This window comes from Pelodiscus sinensis, chromosome 26, assembly GCF_052426305.1.
Source record: "Pelodiscus sinensis isolate ZL-2025 chromosome 26, ASM5242630v1, whole genome shotgun sequence".
Lineage (NCBI taxonomy): Eukaryota > Metazoa > Chordata > Testudines > Trionychidae > Pelodiscus > Pelodiscus sinensis.
In genome coordinates this window covers 13,231,357-13,249,867 of record NC_143077.1, presented here as the reverse complement: position 1 = coordinate 13,249,867, position 18,511 = coordinate 13,231,357, and the positions used below count along the sequence as shown (strand labels likewise).

The following is an 18,511-nucleotide window of genomic DNA, read 5'->3' as shown; positions in this document are numbered from 1 at the left end:
GGGTATCCAACAGTCCAGACACCACACAGAATGGCAGTAAAAAGGCCACCAGCATTTCCATGTGTCTCTGCTGGGATAGGAGCCCCATGAGCAAGGGCCTCCTGAAACGCCCACTTGGCAGCATTGCCAGGGGACAGAAAACAGTAGGGACTGGGCTGTCAAATTATATCACAGACCATCATGGCTTTGCCCAGCACCATCTAGCATAGACGTGAAACAGCTTGGAGCTGCATATGCCCATACTTGGGTTGGATCTGGGGACTTGGTATGGGTGTGAAATGGACACACAGGTGATGGTTGAGTTTGGGCACCTGACATGGGTGTGGAATAGACATGCAGGGCACGGGGTTGGTGCATATGGCACGGGACAGCTATGGGGAGAGCAGTGGGGGGGTGTTTGGGGTTTCTGGCACATGTGCAGCATGCACATGGCAGAGGATGGGGTGGATTTGGGCACGTGGCATGGGGCTGGCATTAGCAGAGCATGGGGTGGAATTGGGGCAGCTGGCATGAGCGTGGAATGGACATGAAGGACACAAACATGGCATGGGGCAGCCATGGGGTGGTTTTGGGTTCCTGGCACAGGAGCAGCATGACCATGAAGGACAAGGAGGAGGGGTTGAGATCCTAGCACAGGCATGGCCATGCAGGGCAAGGGGTGGGGCTGGGCACCTGGCAGGGGTTGAGGCACGAGGCACATGGCCCGGGCAAGGCACGGGGCGGATTTTGGGTTCCTGGCACAGGCGCAGCGTGGCCATGCAGGGCATGGGGCGGTCCCGGGTGGGTTTGAGCCTTTGGCAGGGGCGGGCAGGCTGTGGGGGGCTCCCCGCGTGGGACCGCTTGGGCAGAGCCCGAGCCGGGTCAAGCTGCCCCCCGGGAGCCCGAGCCCAGGAAAACGCCGGCGGCGGGCGCGGAGCGGGGCCGCCCCTCCTCCGCGGCGGGTCCCGGGGCCGCAGGTGGAGGAGCCGGCGGCGGCCGCGGGAGCCATGGGAGGCGGCTCGGCGCTGCGGCTGCGGCTGCTGCTGCTGGGCTGCTGGGTGCTGAGCCTGGGCCAGATCCTGCTGCGCTGCGGCCGCCCGGGGCCCGAGCCGGGGCCCTTCACCATCATCACCATCCGGGGGGGGCCCGCCCGGCCCGCCCCCGGCAGCGCCGCCCCCCGCCACGAGGGGACGGGAGCCGCGGCCGGGCACAGCCCGGGCTCCCTGCAGCGCTACCAGGATGAGAACGAGACCCTCGGACAGCCCGTAAGGAAATGCCCCCCCCCCCCCTCTGCCCGCCCCCCCCCCAGCCCCGGGGTGTCTGGGGCTCCCCAGCTCTCCCGGGCCGGACGGCTTTGCCACAAATGGGTCCGGTCGGGAGAGTTGGCAACCCTGGAGTCTAGCCTCCTTCACAAGCACTTAACTAGACGAACCTTCTCCTGCCTGGCTCTCCTCCTCCCCCCCCCCTCCGCCTGCACCGCCCCCTCCCCTCCTGCCTTTCTGCCCTTTTCTCTTCCTCCCCTGGATCGCAAAGAGCCTGTTTCCTTTTCCTGGCGCCCTTCCCCTGCCAGGCTCACTGGCCCCCCGGGGAGGGGGAGGGAGGATGGCTGGCTGCTTTGGGGAGAGCTGCACGGGCCCCACTAAATCTCCTTCTCTTCTCTCCCTTTGCTTGCTGCTTCTGATGAACGGGATTCAGAGGTACCTGGGGAAGGGGCTGCATTTAATGCGGGGAAGGGCCCAAGCCAAAAGGAGTCAGGGGGTGATGGACTGGCACCGCTCCAGGGACCAGAGCTCCTATGCGAAGGGCTAGCTGCAATGGGACTGGTTAATGAGTGGCCTTGAGGTTAATCAGCCCCAGCCTGGATTTTATACTTCAGTGATTACTGGCATCTCCATGGGCAGCAGGGGAGGAAGGGGTTGGCTGGGAGTCTGTGCTGCTCTGTATCCTGGCCTTCTATTTGGGGGGTGGGCTTGGAATGGCCTCAACCTGAGGTCTGCTTCTGCAGCCCCCCGACCTGTGCAGAGATGTGTTTGCACGCTGGCCATGAGACTCGGATGAAATTGCAGCTGCCTTCAGGAAGGTTTGCTGGATGGGGCCGGGTGGATCCTTGCACATGTGCTGACTTACTTGCTAGCATTGCAGCAAGCAGGAACCAACCGCCAGGATGGAAAGACACGTTTGGGGCTGGTTTAGTTGCCTTCCGTAGGGGGGTCTGTGATCTGTCCTGGTTTGGTGCAAGGCCTCTTTCTGCTGAGACTAGGAATTTTGCTTCCTTTGTAACGGGCAGAGCTTCTCTATAATGAGGCTTATCAGGTTTGCTGCAGAGCTTCTGGCTGGAGGGTGCGTAGAGCCAAACGGGGAGGGGGGGGTGCAAGTTTTCCATGATTCAAACTTTTCTGTTCCCTTGGGAACGAAGAAGGAATTTGCCTCTCCTCCTCCCCACACTCTGCTCCTCCAGGAAGCCCATCCCCTCCACCCTAGGAGGCCCGTATGCAGGAATTTCTGTGGGGGGTGCTTTTTTTGGTAAATGTGGACCACAAGGGTGTGAAATCAACCCTCGAGGTCCTCCAAGTAAGCAGGGAGATCAGCCCTAGCTTTCCCCTGGGTGAGCAGAGTATGGGGGAGAGAGGCTCAGGCAACCCACCGTTCCTGCCTTCCTCTGGTCTGCGGGAGCATGCTTGCTTGGGGGACCATGGAGGGTGCCTTTGTACCTTACCCCTCCCCCCCCCCCAGTCCAGGCCTGCTAGAGTGAGCAGCCTGATCCATTCAGAGCGTGAAAGGCTGAGAAAAGTCACAGAAACCCAGAAATTGTCCATAAGGGGAAAAGGATTCTGAAAGAGTTCCAGCAGGTTAATTAGGGTGGAAATTCATGGGATGACTGCAGGGAGGGCAGAGTTGAAGCGACACAGCAGTCCTGACTCACACACACTCCCGGTCCACGGACCAATCTGCAGTCATGTGCACACACGCAATCTCACAATCCCATATTACCCACACCAGGCAACCGCTCCTGGAGACGTGCTAGCACTGTCTTCTGTTGAAGAGAGTAACACACACCCACACCTCTTGTTACACACAGGGTTCAACACACACACACACCTTGTTATACATAGGGTCCAACACACACATCCCCACACCCCTTGTTACACACAGGATCCAACACACATACACACACACACACCCCTTGTTACACACAGGGTCCCCCCCCACACACACACCTTGTTATACATAGAGTCCAACACACACATCCCCACACACCTTGTTACACACAGGGTCCTCTGTTACAAGGGCTAGTCACACATACTTGGCCACCGGTGGCAGGGGACCCAGTGGGAGTAGAGGGATGAACCGGGTTGTTGCTGTGACTGGAAGGCTGGGGGAGGCTTTTTGTGTGGGTTTTGCAGCCTCTCCATCTGACTGTTCTTGTCTGCGTCATCCAGACATCTAAAACTACCAGCCGTGTCTGTACCAGTGCCGGCTGAGAGCTTCAGGCTAACTATCCGCGGGTTCAGACTGGTACTGTATCAACAGCAGCAGAGAGGGGATGGATAGGTTTCCGCTGCTAAAGCGACTGCCTCACCCCACAGCCCCTGCACTGGATGTGATGCCAGTTGAAGGCTTTTATTGAAGATTACTGTTAAACAAGACGAGGGGAATTAAACATAAAACAGCATTCAAGCTATGTCCAAGGTCTAACTTCCGCCTCAGTGAAGGAATTCAGAGTGGAGGCTGCTGTGTCCTGAGACACCCTGTTGTGCCTGGGTGTTCCAACATGTATGAACACATGCTGTTCTGAGATTTTGCACACCCTGGGCACGAGGGAGGGAGTGATATACACACAAAACCACAGTCACGTAGGACTTTGCAGCTGTCTCTGAGCCACACCTGGGCAACTCAGCACTTTGCAGGAGCATTGAAGATAGAATTCAACCCCTTCTGCGTCTAACGCCGATTGGGATTGGAGGATCTTCATTAATTGTTATCAGTATAGAGACTATGACACCGTTTAGTGTTTCTGATTTCAGCCAGTAGAGGGTGTCCAAACACTGTAGCCAGTTCATAATGCTACATGCAACCTCGCGTGTAATCCCAATAGATGCCGGCCAAAAGTTTCAAAGCTGCCACAGAGATTTGGCCGCCCGATTCTCGTTCAAATGAATGGCTTTGGAAAACACAGCCATTACTCCTACCTTGCATCCTGTATACTTGGTACCACCAGACACTTTGCATGTGAATCACAGGCTGAAGAGAAAAGGAAGGCGTGGTGCCAGATCAGAGCTGTGATCCACCAAATCTGGCACCGTGGTTCATCAGCGGGTGGAGCCTGAAAGGTTTCAAGTTTTGCCTTGTGCATGCAACTTCCCACTGATGTCACAGGGAGCGTTATCTGAGTAGAAAGTTAGCTGTAGACTTCAGGAGCTGCCCATTCTACAGAGAATTCCAGGTGAGAATGCTCCATGGCCTAGAGAATTCCTATTCCAGGTTTATGGATGGGGAAACCGAGGCACAGAGGAGCGGCACTGCCTTGCCCAGCATGCCAGTTGCATAGCGGTGCATAGACTGAGTCTGCTGATGCCCAGCCCTCTCACGCCATCCGGGCCCTGTGACGAGCTGTAAAGCTGTCCTTCCCCTTGTGCGCCCCGCCCAAGTCTTCACCTCAGCCACCCCCCTGTGGCAGGGCTTCCTGTGGCCCGCGTATGTGCTGCTAGCGGAAGCATTTCCCTTTGTTTTTAAATCCCAGAGTCGCTTTTGAGGGCGATTTTCAGAGAGGAGGAAGTGCCCTGGTATCTGCGGGGGAGGGGACAGCGTTCCGGAGAGGTGGTGCAATGCCATGACCTCTCCTTGGCTTCCTGAGTGATAGGCTAGGAGGGCTAAAAACAAGCCGGGGCCTTGCCCATGTGGGGGGAGGGGGGTGCCTGTGCCTGTGTAAATGAAATGGGAACAGCCTCAGGTTCTTCCAAACCTTGGGCTCTTCCCCTTGCCAGGGTGGGAATTCTCCCTGCAGGTGCCATGTCCAACCTCCTCTGCTCTTCCCAGGGGGTCACCCATCCCCAGCAGCACACACTCCCCCCCACACAGCCAGGAATGTCACACCCAGGAGGGAGAACCCTTTTCTAGGACTCCTTTAGCCTCCAGTCCTGAGACCAAGAGCTTTCAGCCAGGCCTCCCAGCGTTAGGAGGTACATGTTCCCTGGCAGACACTGGACAAAGGCTCGGCAAGGTCACTTCATGTGCCACCAAAGAGGACAGTGACTTTCACTCATTGCTGCTTTTGCTTGTTATTAAACCAGCCACCTCAATAGCCTGTTCCTGTTCCCTGGAGCCGTTTAAGCCCCTTCCTTTAAGCCTGGCACCTTTTGAACTAACCAGGGCCAAATGCACCAAGCCCTGCCTAGCAGGAGCGCTGTGCAAAACACGCCCGCACCATGTGCCTGCCTGTGCGCACTGGGCATCTGGTTTGCAAGAGCAAGTGAGCGTGTGCGCCAAGGTGGGGGTGGGGGGTGCAGTTGCTGCGAAGCTGCGTTTGGCACTGCTCTTCCTTTGTGTGAGGCTTTGGAAACGTGGCCCTCGCTGTCGTGTTGTTAGCATCGGAGGGAGGGAAACCGAAAGCCGACACAGCTGGGGGCAGCTTCCAGAGGTCTCCACCCTCCAGTAACTTTGAAAGCTGTTTTGGAGACCGGCGGAGCTGAGATCAGCAAAGCAAGGGAAAAGGAAAGCGAGGGAATAAAAGTGAAGGTTGTTTTATGGGGGAGGAGGGTGGTATTTACGTGCTGCGTGCGCGCTCAATGCTGTACGCAGCCACTGTCTCAAACAAAATCCAGACACCAGAACTGATAGGGAGGAAGGGAGGGAAGAAGTCAGGATGCCTGGGTTCTATTCCTGGCTTGAGGCAGGAGTGCGATTTAGAGATTCGAGTAGAGGACTGAAGAGTCGGAGCTCCTGGCTCTGGAGGGAGCGTGATCCTAGTGAGGAGAGCGGGGCGCTGCGTTGAGCTCTTCGTGGTTGTGGGGCAGATGGGACACAAAGGGGGCTCTGGAACCAGGGCGTATGGGTTTGTGTGCTAGGCTGCAGTTGGGTGTGTGTAGTAGAGGGGCCTTGGCCGGTACCATATGGGTTTTGCTTGTGTCGCTGAGTGGTGGGAAATGGCAGGGCTGACTCCAAGGTGGCTGCTGTGTCCAGTGAGGGGACATAAGACCAAAGATCCATCTGGCCCAGTGTCCTGTCTTTTGACAGGGGCCAATGCTAGATGCCCCAGAGGGAGTGACAGAACAGATAACCATCAAGTGAGCCCTCTCCTGTCATCCATTTCCAGCCTCTGACAAACAGAGGCAAGGGACACCATCCCTGCCCATCCTGGCTAATAGCCATTAATGGACCTCTCCTCCATGAATTGATCTAATTCTTTTTTGAACCCTGTTAAAGTCCTGATCTTCACAACATCCTCTGGCGAGGAGTTCCACAAGTTGACTGTGCGCCGCATGAAGAAAAACTTCCTTTGGTTTGTTTTAAATCTGGTACAGCCCTGCTAGCCTCTAGTCAGTTCCTCCTGCTGTCCACTGTGCTGCCCCAAGGTCTGTCTTGCCAGCAGAAGCCAGTGACAGCTGGGAGTGAGTAGGCGAAAGTGCTATGTCAATGGGTAGTCAGGGCCCAGACACAGGACTGGTAAATACCATTCTGGCTCTGGTTCCAGGCAGCCTGGGCAGGGCCTCCCATGAGGGAGAAAGGGACCAGGAACAACCTGATGAACATGTGGTGAGGGAGGGGCTGGGGACGTGTGGAGAGGGGGCCTTGGTGAGTCCTCAGAGAGGGAAGGGCAAAGATCTTCAGCCGAGGAGTAAATGCAACCCAAGGACAGCATTTTCCATCGGCCAGATTGTCGGAGTTATCAGCGGTGGCAGAAGCTCTGTGCTTCCTGTCTCTGCGCGGAATGCTGGCTCCTCGGGGAAGGGATTAAGGGGATTATATTATTATTTGTTATCACGGAGGGGGGAGAAAAAAGGAGAAACCTCCATTGCTGGGAATTCAGCCTAATCAGAGCGGAGATTAGCCTCCCCCCAGCTCATTTGGCAGCCCGGGCGGCTCCAGCAGGCAGTGCTCAGTGTCCAGCCCCCAGCCCCCCCCGGCTGCGGGGGGAGGTTCCAGCCGGCGGGTCGGTGCCCCTCTCACCTGCTGAGCACTCAGGTGCCCCTCTCCTGCCCTTTGATCCCAAAGGCTGCTGAGCTCGGCTGGGCCCAGCCCCTTTGTGTCTAGAGAATCAAAGGGAGATATTAGCCCCATGAATCACAGCCTCCCTTCAGGGGACCCAGGGCACTTCCTGTCCAGCCAAACGGGGACCGGGGACCGGTGGAGTCCTGAAGGGCCTGCGGTGCCAGGCCAGGTCGCTGCTGCTCTGCTACCTGCCCCCAGCAGTCTGGGGTGCCCCCATCCCACCTCTCCTACGCTACATCCCCCAGCAGTGCCCCCCCCACCTCTCTGACCCCCAGCAGTGTCCCCCCCACCTCTCCTATGCTACATCCCCCAGCAGTGCCCCACCCCCCTCTCCTACGCTACATCCCCCAGCAGTGCCCCACCCCAATGTCTCCTACGCTACATCCCCCCAGCAGTGCCCCACCCCCACCTCTCCTACGCTACATCCCCCCAGCAGTGCCCCACCCCCACCTCTCCTACGCTACATCCCCCAGCAGTGCCCCACCCCAATGTCTCCTACGCTACATCCCCCAGCAGTGCCCCACCCCCACCTCTCCTACGCTACATCCCCCCAGCAGTGCCCCCACCTCTGCTACCTCCTCCCACCTGCTCCTGGGGTGCCCGCATCCCCACCTCTCCTATGCTACCTCTCCCCAGCGGTGCCGCACCCTCACCTCCTGCTCCCCACCAGCCCCCAGAGGTGCCCCCATCTCCATCTCTCCTCCATCACCCCCACTCGACCCCTCACTTTTCTGTTCCCCGACCCCGAGCATTCCACCATCTTCACCCTTCCCCGATACCCACCTCTCTCTTCCAGCCCCTCACCAGGACGCACACCTCCTTCTCAACATCAGCCCCTCACCCCAACCCCCCCAGCACCACACTCCCACTTACCACCTCCCGGAGCCCCCCTCGCCCCGAGGCGGATGAGGATCAGGTCTGCCAGGCAGTACCACCCTGGGGAACTGGCAGCTCTTTGAGGGATTGCTGGGAGGGCAGAGCCATGAGCAAGGGACCCCCCACCCCAGTTAAAGCCAAGAGTCCTTTGTGCCTCATAACAGTGGGACTGACTCTGCGGGTCCTACCGCTGCAGAGGGAGGCTGGGCCAACCTGAGAGCTGGATGCAGCTTGCTTGGGCTGTGGGGCCCTAGGTGGTCATTAGTTTGCCTGTGCTTGAGGCTGGCTCTGGCCATAATTAACGGCCTGCCTGTCCAGGAGCTGCCGCAGGAAGCTCTGGGCTGTTTGCAGGCCTATTGCTGATCATGCTGATAAGGCAGAGCCATTTTCCTGCTGTAGCTGACTTTCCCTCAGAGCCTCCTGCCTGCGGAAAGGGGGCCATTGTCTCCCCCGCATTGCACCTCTCCACCCATGCTGGGAGGGAGAGAGCTTCAGGGCTTGTTCAGGAGACAGTGTTCCCTAGGAGTCGGAGATGGCTGGCGGGGGGGAGGGGGTCTATGCCAGGCTCTGCCACCGACTTGCGAGGTGACCTTAGGGCAATTTATTCCCCTTCCCTGGGTCTTGGTTTCTCCACTTTGAAAATGGGGATAATGAGAACTCGGGGGGGGGGGGGGGGGGGAAGACATGGTTAAGTAAAGTTTGTAAACAGTGTGGTGTCCCTCAGGTGAGAGACACTAGAAATGCAAAGTCTCTCCAGTTAGCAGCAAAGGTCAGTCTGCCCCAGCAGCGCTGCGGATAGAGATCCAACAGGAACGCCCCCATGCAGTGGGGTACCCTGGCCAGCTGCAGCAATGTCTCCTGACACTGTCCTCCGCCCCGGTGGCATGATTAGTGATGGTGCTGCTACTGCTGTGAACTCTGGAGCCTCTCTCTCTCTCGGGGGGGGGGGGGGGTCCGTGGTTGGAGCCCATTGTCTTGTTCCTGCTCATTGCAGCATATGTGCCAGCCCCTCAGGTGGGCAGGGGGGTCTGGGTGTTTCCCCTAAGCTGTGCACTGCACTCCTATTGGCAGGTGAGGTGGGAGCTCTCATGTCGGCAGGGCTCTCCTGTGGCCCGGGTTGGCTATTGCTACCACGTGGAAAATATTCCACTGCCAGTCCCAAGCCATTGATGTAAACGGGAATTTTGCCACTGCTTTCAGTGGGAGCACGGCTTGGGCCCTATGTGCCCATTTGGCCTCCAGTGCAGGAGGTGGTAGGATCCAGCCCCGATTATAAAAGGATTGCTTCATCCCCTGGCAAAGGGCAGCCAGGTCTGGGGTAGAGCGCAGCAGCCAATTCTCCTCCAGCAGGACCACACAAGGACATTGTAGCAAGGAAAGATTAAAATATCCTCTCCAGGTAAAACGGCAGGGAGATTTTTAGGCAGGTGAAGTGCAGTTACCTGAGTTGGAGTATGGCCGGGACACAGGGTGGCTTCACGCCCTTCTTCCGTGACATGTGTCTGAAGAGCTTATAGTGTCTGTGAGCCTCCAGGGCCTCAGCGCCACTCTTCAGCCACCAGAAATGTCCCATCCAGCAGCACAGAACCTGCTAGTACTGCCTGGGTCAATTGGATTCATTCTGACTCAGAGGAGAGAGCGCCCCCTAATGGCTTACTGACCCCTTACAGCACTGCACCCCCCAGCACTGCACTGGGGCATTAGACTCTGCAGTGACTCCTAGGAGAGAGCGCCCCCTAATGGCTTATCTACCCATTGCTCCCTGCAGCACAGCGCCCCCTAGCACTACACTGGGGTGAGCAGTGATTCCTAGGAGAGAGCGCCCCCTAATGGCTTATCTACCTATTGCTCCCTGCAGCACAGCGCCCCCTAGCACTACACTGGGGTGAGCAGTGATTCCTAGGAGAGAGCGCCCCCTAATGGCTTATCTATCTATTGCTCCCTGCAGCACAGCGCCCCCTAGCACTACACTGGGGTCAGCAGTGATTCCTAGGAGAGAGCGCCCCCTAATGGCTTATCTACCCATTGCTCCCTGCAGCACAGCGCCCCCTAGCACTACACTGGGGTCAGCAGTGATTCCTAGGACAGAGCGCCCCCTAATGGCTTATCTACCCATTGCGCCCTGCAGCACAGCGCCCCCTAGCACTGCACTGGGGTCAGCAGTGATTCCTAGGACAGAGCGCCCCCTAATGGCTTAACTACCCATTGCTCCCTGCAGCCCAGTGGGGTCAGCAGTGACCCAGAGTAGAGGACTGCAGCCCCTTGGCTGTCCTTGGAGGTTTCCCCTCTGCGTGCTGCCCAGCCTTGTGCAGCTGATAAAAGCACAGCCCGGAGCATTAGCACTTCAGCAGCGGACGTCCTCTGGCTGTCCGGGCGCTGGGGTGCTGCCGTGCTGAGCCTGTTTCTGGGCTATTAAACCCTTCAGTGCCTTGGCAGCTTCCTCCAACACATCTGAATCTTCTTAGACACTCAGGAGCTGAGGCTGGTTCATTTCCCAGCATGCCTCAGCACTCCCAGCACTGGACTCATTGTGCATTTTATCTCTGTGACCTCAGAAAACCCAGCAGCATGTGGCCCTGCAGCCCTGGGCTGATGGCAGCGAGTCCCTCCAAAGCGAAGCCCAGCGGTTCCTTGCGTACATCAGCACCCCCCAGGTAGGCCCCGGAGTGCAACCCACCGTCCCCATGCCTGCCCCTGGTTACACAACACAGCCCAGAGGTGAGAATCAGAGTGCGTGGGGAGGGGGAGGAGAGGGAGGAGAACGGACAGCCCCTGCCTGGGAAAGAGCCTGGATTTCAGCCAGGTAAGATGCTTGTCTGGAGAGGCAGTGCCCTGCATCGGAGTTCTGCCTCTCCCCAACTGCTGCCTCCCCCAACGTCCAGTGGCTGCTCTGCTCTTTCCTTTTCCGCCCTCATTTCTGGCGCCTGCCGACTGGGTTCCAGCTTGCCTATAGGCGAGAGGAGCGGCCCAGTGGCTTGCAGAAGGGCAGGATCTGCGGGGTGGGGAAGATAAAATCCCATTCTGCATCCAGAGTCCCATCCCCTGGCAGTGGTGAGTGCCTGGTGAGGTCTGGAGGTGGTACAGAGGTAGGACAGGAAGGAGGCCTAGGCAGGGGGAAAGGGGGATTACTGTGATGCCGTTAGGGACTGGGAGGAATCACTGGGGGGGGGGGGAGGAAGGGGCATTGATGGGTCTGGAGGATCCTGAACTGCTGGGGGGGGGGGGGGGCTGGCTTGTTGGCAAAGAAACGAAGCAGCGGGTACGGGGAGTGGGGTGGGGGAAGAACTGCCTCTGTCTACTGGCTGATGAGCAGTGGCTACCACCAGCCCAAGCTGAGTTGTGATCGGGATGACGGGAAAACAAAGCTTCCGAGGGCCAAATGCCTCCCAACTCCCTGGTGACGAACTCAATCCACTCCTGCAGCAAAGGGGCTGATTTTGTTCTCCCTTCCTCTGCAGCTGCCTTGCTCCAGAGCTCTGAGTCGAGTGGGGGTCCAGACGTTCGCAGCCAGCCCTGCCGGGGCGTGGGGCGTGTGCCTAGATCACATGCCTGCTGCTTGGCTGAAGCTGCCGCAGGAGAAGTGCCTGGTTTATACCTTCAGGTGAGCACTGTGGATGGGCTTCCCAGGGGTGGAGAGACAGAGACGGGAAGGGCGGCTGAGGAAGGATCAGTCTGGGGGCAGGACTGATACTTACTCCACTGGAGGGCTGGTCACCATAGTTTGGATTTGGAGTTTTTCATTTTGACATTTTTTTGTGGAGAATTCACATTTCATCCAACCCCCCCCCCACCCCTGTTTGTTTTTTCCCGTCTGACGCTTTTCAGTGTTTGAAAAATTTCATCCAAGTTCTGAAAAAAGCTACAGAAATGTTCAGAAAGGGGTCTCAGGCTGTTTTCCCAATCAGCTCTGCTCTGTGACCCTGCTCACCTGGGGAGGGCCTCAGGAAGCCTGAGGCGGTACAGAGGTAGGACAGGAAGGAGGTCTAGGCAGGGGAAAACCTTCCAGAAGATATAAATCTTCCCTCGCTGTCCTGGGTCCCTCGGGACAGAGGCCTCCTGAGCGAACCTTCTGTCTTAGGCTGCTTTTCTAGACCTAGGTGTTGGTTATGGCAACAGTTTTATGAGCCTGAACCAAGCAAAGGCCCCGGGCGTCAAAGAACAGTGATGGCACAGCTGGCTGCCAGGCAAGCTTTTCTGTACATTGTACCCACCAAATGTGCTCATCCCAGCTCCGGCTGGACTCCTCTGCAGGCGTGGGAGACTAATTCGGCTTCATTGGCCTGCTCAGCCCTGGCCTGGTTCACACAGCCAACAGAAGGGCTGATTGTGGTGGGGATATTGTGTGTGCTGGAAACTTCTCTACCGGGATTTGCCAGGCCAGATCAGACCTGCACTAAATAAGCATCCCATCTCCAGTAGTGGCCAGAACCAGATCCATCAGAGGAAGGAGCAGCTCCCACGGTACACATGGAAAAGGATCAGCGAGCATCCCATTTCACACAGGCCAGTGCCCAGCCTGAAGATAGTGACTTTTCAGCTGCTAGTTACCTGGGACTGGCCACCAAGAGGTTAATAGCCCCATGAGTCATCACCAGTCCTGGGAGCTGTCCACTTCCCTGTCTGCAAGTCTGTTATGTGCACATGAGTCAGATGCTGCGGTGAACACCATCCGCTTGGCTCTTGGGTGCATTCTGGCAGCCTGAGTCATGACTAGCCACAGGGCCTGGAGCCAACACTGTCACCATGTCCCAAAGGCCTGCGTGGAACTCCTTGTCTCCAGGCTTCATTCCCATCTAACTTGCGTAGCTTGGGCAGGTTGCAGCTGCAGATGAGGAAGAAGCTGCTCTAGTCCGTGTCCACCTGAGTAGCTGTGACCAACGACTGTTGCTGACTTGGAGTTCCCAGGCCTGCTGGGATAGTGTTTGAGCTGGTATCTGAACCTGAGACCTGTAAAACAGAGGCTTTGAATCCACAGCAGCGCACAACACAGTGACGGGGTGCCATGCTGGTACAAACAGTGCTCTGGACCTCCCTTCCCACCCTTAACTGGGCCAGGTACTCTGATGTAACCTGCTTTCCCTTTCTCTGGTCCATCAGCCCCTCGCAGCGCCCCCTACAACGGGGCACCCCAGGCGGTAGCCCTGTCAGCCCGTAGCGTGGGCCAGCTTTGCTGGAAGGGCATAACAAGTGGGGGTCCACAGGGATCAGTTTCTCTTCAATGTCTTCACCTGTGATTTAGATAATGGCACAGAGAGTACATTTATAAAGTCTGAGGATGAAACCAAGCTGGGAGGGGTTGCGTGGAGGATAGGGTCATAATTCAAAATGATCTGAAATGGTCTGAGTAAATGGGATGAAGTTCAGTAAGGACAAATGCAGAGTACTCAAAGTACTCCACTTAGGGAGGAACAGTCAGTTTCACATTTACAAAATGGGAAGTGACTGTCTAGATAGGTGTACTGCAGAAAGGGATCTCGGGGTCATAGTAGGCCACAAGCTAAATATGAGTCAACAGTGTGACACTGTTGCCAAAAAAAAAAAAAACCCCAACCCTCAAACATTATGGGATGCAGTAACAGGAGTGTTGTAAGCAGGATACAAGAAATTATTCTTCCGCTCAACTCTGTGCTGATTAGGCCTCAATTGGAGTCTTGTGTCCAGTTCTGGGCACCACATTTCAGGAAAGTTGTGGAGGAATTGGATAAGGGCCAGAGAAGAGCAACAAAATGATTAAAGGTCTAGAAACATGACCTGTGAGGGAAGACTGAAAGAATTGGGCTTGTTTAGTTTGGAAAAGAGAAGACTGAGAGGGGACATGGAAGCAGCTTTCAAGTACCTAAAAGTAACAAGATGAACAGGAAAAAAAAAACCATTCTCTTTGACCTCTGATGACAGGACAAGAAACAATGGGTTTAAATTGCAGCAGGGCAGGTTTAGGTTGGACGTTAGGAAAAACTTCCTAACTGGAATAAATTGCTTAGGGAGATTGTGGAATCTCTGTCATTGGAGATATTTAAGAGCAGGTTAGTTAAACATCTCTCAGGGAAGACTTAGATCAGGGGCGGGCAAATACCAGTCCACGGGCCAGATCCTGTCTGCCAGATTTAGCCCCTGGCGGGCACCCACATCACCATATTTACCTGTGCGTCCACAGGTATGGGGTATCACAGCTCCTATTGGCCGCAGATCACCATTCCCTGACAATGGGAGCTGCCATCACCTATACCTGTGGAAGTGCAGGTAAATATAGTGGCAGCAATCCACCAGGGCTAACCGTGGTGAACTGCTGCCATTTTATTGTCCGCCCCTGATCTGGATGGTGGTTGGTCCTGCCATGAGTTCTGAGGCCTGGACCTGATGACCTCTTGATGTCCCTTCCAGTTCTAGTGTTCTGTGATCCTGTGCACAGTAGGCACTGACTGGTTCAGTTAAGAACTTAACTTGCTAAACTGGTATGGTTTCTGGGAATCACTGCTGTACACGATTTCACACCAGCATGTGCCGACCAGGGCAAAAGTTGTGGAAAGCCTGTAAGATTTGCTGTCTGCTGCAAATCCTTTTGCTTCTTCAGATTTGTCCCCTTTGCAAGTCCCTTTAGCTACCCCATTTGCAATGTGCAGTGACACGTTGCATCTGAAGAGCAAAACAAAGGGTAAAGAAGACACGCCCACTTGGAACTGCAACTACAGGGCTGGGAGCAAAGTCAGACCGAGTGCCTTTGCATCCGTTTGCATAACATTACCCATCTTGCTTTGCCTTGCAGCCGTGTATGCTGCAGGTCAGCCTAACTTTGCGGAGTGCTTCTCTCCCGTCCTTCATTTGTAGCATGGTCAAAAGGAGCCTCGAGTTCAGCCAGCGGATGAGCGAAATGAGGTGCCAGGTGCACAGCTTTGGCCAGACCCCCTACACGCAGACAGACTGGCATAAAGGACAGGTGCAGCATCATCCGTTGTGGCTGGACTGGCACGAGCAACGCCCAGCTGCCTCCTCGCAGAGATGGAGGAGCCCTTCCAAGAGGTTAAATCAGATTATGCGGGACTTTGGCCACAAGAAGGTAATGGCATCTGATAACACAGCCCCTCCATTCCCGCATGCCCCCCATCACCATCCGCCCATTAGATGTCTTAGACCGAGACACCCTATTGGATTGTGTAGAGGCTACCCCCTCACTTATGACCTGATTGGTCCCTGGAGAACCATCGTAAGTCGAGCTGTCGTAAGTCGAACCCTTATTTCCCATAGGCACAATGTTATAAATGGAGGTTCCATTCCTGGAAACCCATTTCATACCCTAAAAATACAACCAGGCGGGGCGCTACTGTAACAGAGTCAGCCACAGCTCCCAGCCACGCCCACTGCGATTCCCATGAGGCCATGCGGTGGGAGAAACAGCCGCCCACTTTGCCTCCTGGGAGTTGTAGTCTCCAGCGTGCCAAGGCCACACTGGGCCGGAGCAGGGCGGTTGCTAGGGACTGGCCGTGCAAATGTCCCAGGCCTGCAGTGGTGCTGATCAGGGCCCGGGCAAGGCCCCAGCCTGACGGGGTGCCAGTTCACACCGCCCACTGCTGGCTGGCACGGGTACTGATGCATAGAGTCTGCATCATACGCCGTCGTAAATGCAGGGGGTCGTAAGTTGGGTGGTCGTAAATCGGGGGTCGCCTATAATCCGGAGGGTTTCAAAGAGCTCTCCATGGATAAAATCCAGTCCCCTCTCTGCACCTCAAGTGACTACTTCATGTCTTCCTTGGTGTAAACCCATCCACAAGCCATTCTGAGGAAGGTACCAAAACGGGAAGGGATGCAAATATGCAAGAGGATAGAATTGATGTACAAGGTGACCTGAGGAGAGCTTAGAGCTAGACTTTTCAAAGAACCAGGTGCCCAATGCCCCTTGAATTTTCATGGCGTTTGGGAGCCCAGTTCCTCTGAACATTCCAGCAACAGGGCTGGAAGTGAAGAGCCTAAATTCCTTTGTGGATCTGATCCTTTGTGCCTAGTAAATGCTGAGAACACGAGAACAGCCATACTGGGTCAGACCAAAGATCCATGTAGCTTGATCCCAGGGAGCAGAAATCCACAGCACGGAGATAAAATAGGGGGGTGTTACCAACAAGTCCACCTCTGCCACATTTAGCTGAATGTACTTCCATCTTGTCCTTTTGCCGCCCACTGGCATTCCTGGGCTCTCCGGCTGCCATCAGGAAAGCGAAGGGTCCAGCTGGGAGCCTGGGAGGGGAGGCGTCCACGAGCAGAATTTGCTTTGAAGGGCCGTATGAAGAAGGCTGAGCCTCTCTGCTCTAATCCATCCCTTTGCTAACCCGCCGCTGGGGGGCCTCTCAGAACAACTGCACGCTGGGGCTGAGCGGAAGACAATAGGAGCTTTGGCTCAGGCCTCTGGCTGCACACAGACCCGTTCTCCAGCCTGCTAACCCCTCGGCTCTCGGAAACAGCCTTGAACCAGGATGTTGGCAGCGCTTGGCTCAGAGCAGCCGGGCTCGTTTTTTCACCCCTCCCAGGCATGTCCAGGTGTTTCGTTTTCAGACGTATTGGCCAGCCCTAGCCTAGCCCCGTCTCGTGGCGGCCTCAGTCCCGGGGCAGCGCTCACTAGAGGAGTTGAGTTTACTTGTTCTTTTTCTCTGGAGTAGATCGACGTGTTGGAGGCGGACTGGGCCAGTGCCGAGTGGAAGATTTTGGAGAGCATCCTTGTGGACGGCACCGTGGCCACAGTGCACCAGCTGATCCTCGCCCTCCACCTCCACTGGCCCGGCTTTGAGGTCAGCGGGAGCGAGGCAGCTGTGGTGCGGTATTGGTACAGCCTGCTGAAGGCACTGGAGGAGAGAGGGTTCCGGCTGTTCCATAGCTTCAAGGACCTGCGCAAGCCGCAGCTCTTCCTGCATAAAACACTTTTCAATGCCAGCAGCTCCTACACCCTGAGCTGGGTCAACACCTACTGGAGGTACTGACAGGGGGCATGCAGGGTTGAGTGAATGGGCCTTTGGGAGGGTAGGGCTGGGTGTTTTCAAACCTGGCTCCTGGCCGAGCTTGGAGTGGGGGTGCTTGGTAGGTCCCAACTCCTGGCGGTATTTGTATTCCTGGTGCCTAGGGATGGGGAATGCAGCCAAGTGAGGGCTGAAGAACCCAGAAAGCGCTAAGGGAGGCCCAAAGCTGGTGACTCTAAGGCTGCTCAGATGGATGCTGTAACAGGGACAAAAAACCACTCCCGGAGACTCAAAGGCGCCGACGAACCAAATACCTCGTCCCACAGGCCCAACTACTGCTCTGGCTGGGAGCACTCGCAAGAACCGGCGTGTCCGGCTCATGTCTCCCTGATGAAGCAAGGAGCGTGTTGGGTCCTGGCAGCGCAGATAATAAGAAGCTGAGCTGATGCCTCATGGGAGGAGGTAGAGCAATGCTTCCGGCTGCTGTTTTCATTATCTCCCTGCACCCTTCCCGCTCCCTGAAGCCTCAGGAAAGGCCGCAGCCGGCCCAGGAAGGAAGGGAGATGAGCTGCCAATGCTCTGTTGTTGGGGGAGCCGTTCTAACCTGGAGGCATGGAGCGCACTTGCCAACTGGAAGCAAAAGGCAGGGAATCGGCAACTGTTGCCGGGACCGGCAGCCTGTCTGCCTGATGCTGCTCAGATCAGCTGGGATATTCAGAATAAAGAATAAAGGCATCGGTGCCCGATTCACATTCGGATTCAGTTGGACCTGAGCACCTCTCTCCTGACAGCGCCTTCCGTACTTGCAGCAGAGTGACGTAGTGCTTCGCCCACGTGCTGTCCCCAAAGCTGAGCTGGAGAACCCAGGAGAGCTGGCTCTCTCCTGAGACAGCCGTTCCTCCTGCTGGGGTTAGGCTGTCCTGATGGCATTGCCCATCTCCAGAGCCAGGGAGTGCACATTTGTAAATGGCTTTTAAAAACGGGGGGGGGGGGGGGGGGGGGGGGGGGGAGGCGGGAAGGGGGGAGGCTGAGGCTATTTAGAGTTTTGGATTCACTGGAGTAAAGTTCAGGTTCATATTCTGGACAAAGGTTTGGGGCAGTTTGCATCCACTTACTTTGTTTCACTCCTCCCTCGGCTCTGCCCACTAGAAGCAAATGGCTCTATAAATGACTTTAGAGCTGTTTCTGCCTGCATCCTCTCCTGGTGGACAACACTGTTTTCTTTAGTCATTTATTTACCCTTTATTGCTATTGTTTTTTGCAACTGCAAACTCTGCTGGAGTGCACCAAACTCTTTAGATCTCGGCTGGCAGTAGCGATCCGCCTAATCATAGTCATTATCTGGTAGCAGGTAATGGGCATCTTTCCCATGCTAATTTCGGAACAGAATAGATGAGAGCAGGGCACTTCTGGGAAGGGAGCATGCTCTTAGCCCCCGCTGCGGTTGGAATTCACTGTGTTTTTCCCAGGAAGTTGTGTGCAGCCGAGTTCCTGCTTTGAGCTCTGAC

At 56.2% G+C, this 18,511-nt stretch overlaps 1 protein-coding gene across 1 annotated transcript; it reads left to right on the top strand.

The window, feature by feature from the left end:
* Positions 1-811: 811 nt before the first annotated feature.
* On the top strand, positions 812-17,761 carry LOC102457339 (putative methyltransferase-like protein 24). Its single transcript, XM_075908741.2, has 5 exons — positions 812-1,244; positions 10,620-10,718; positions 11,523-11,665; positions 14,890-15,118; positions 16,710-17,761. Exons 1-5 carry the CDS (start codon positions 987-989, stop codon positions 17,025-17,027), a joined length of 1,047 nt encoding a protein of 348 aa, XP_075764856.2. The 5' UTR covers positions 812-986; the 3' UTR covers positions 17,028-17,761.
* The last annotated feature ends 750 nt before the right edge of the window (positions 17,762-18,511 follow it).

What these genes read in the sequence shown, in the direction of transcription:
- LOC102457339 (XM_075908741.2), top strand. Translation starts at nt 987, where the DNA reads ATGGGAGGCGGCTCGGCGCTGCGGCTGCGGCTGCTGCTGCTGGGCTGC. An exon ending in ACGAGACCCTCGGACAGCCC is followed by an intron (nt 1,245 to 10,619) that starts GTAAGGAAATGC and finishes CTGTGACCTCAG; the next exon opens with AAAACCCAGCAGCATGTGGC. An exon ending in GGGACTTTGGCCACAAGAAG is followed by an intron (nt 15,119 to 16,709) that starts GTAATGGCATCT and finishes TCTCTGGAGTAG; the next exon opens with ATCGACGTGTTGGAGGCGGA.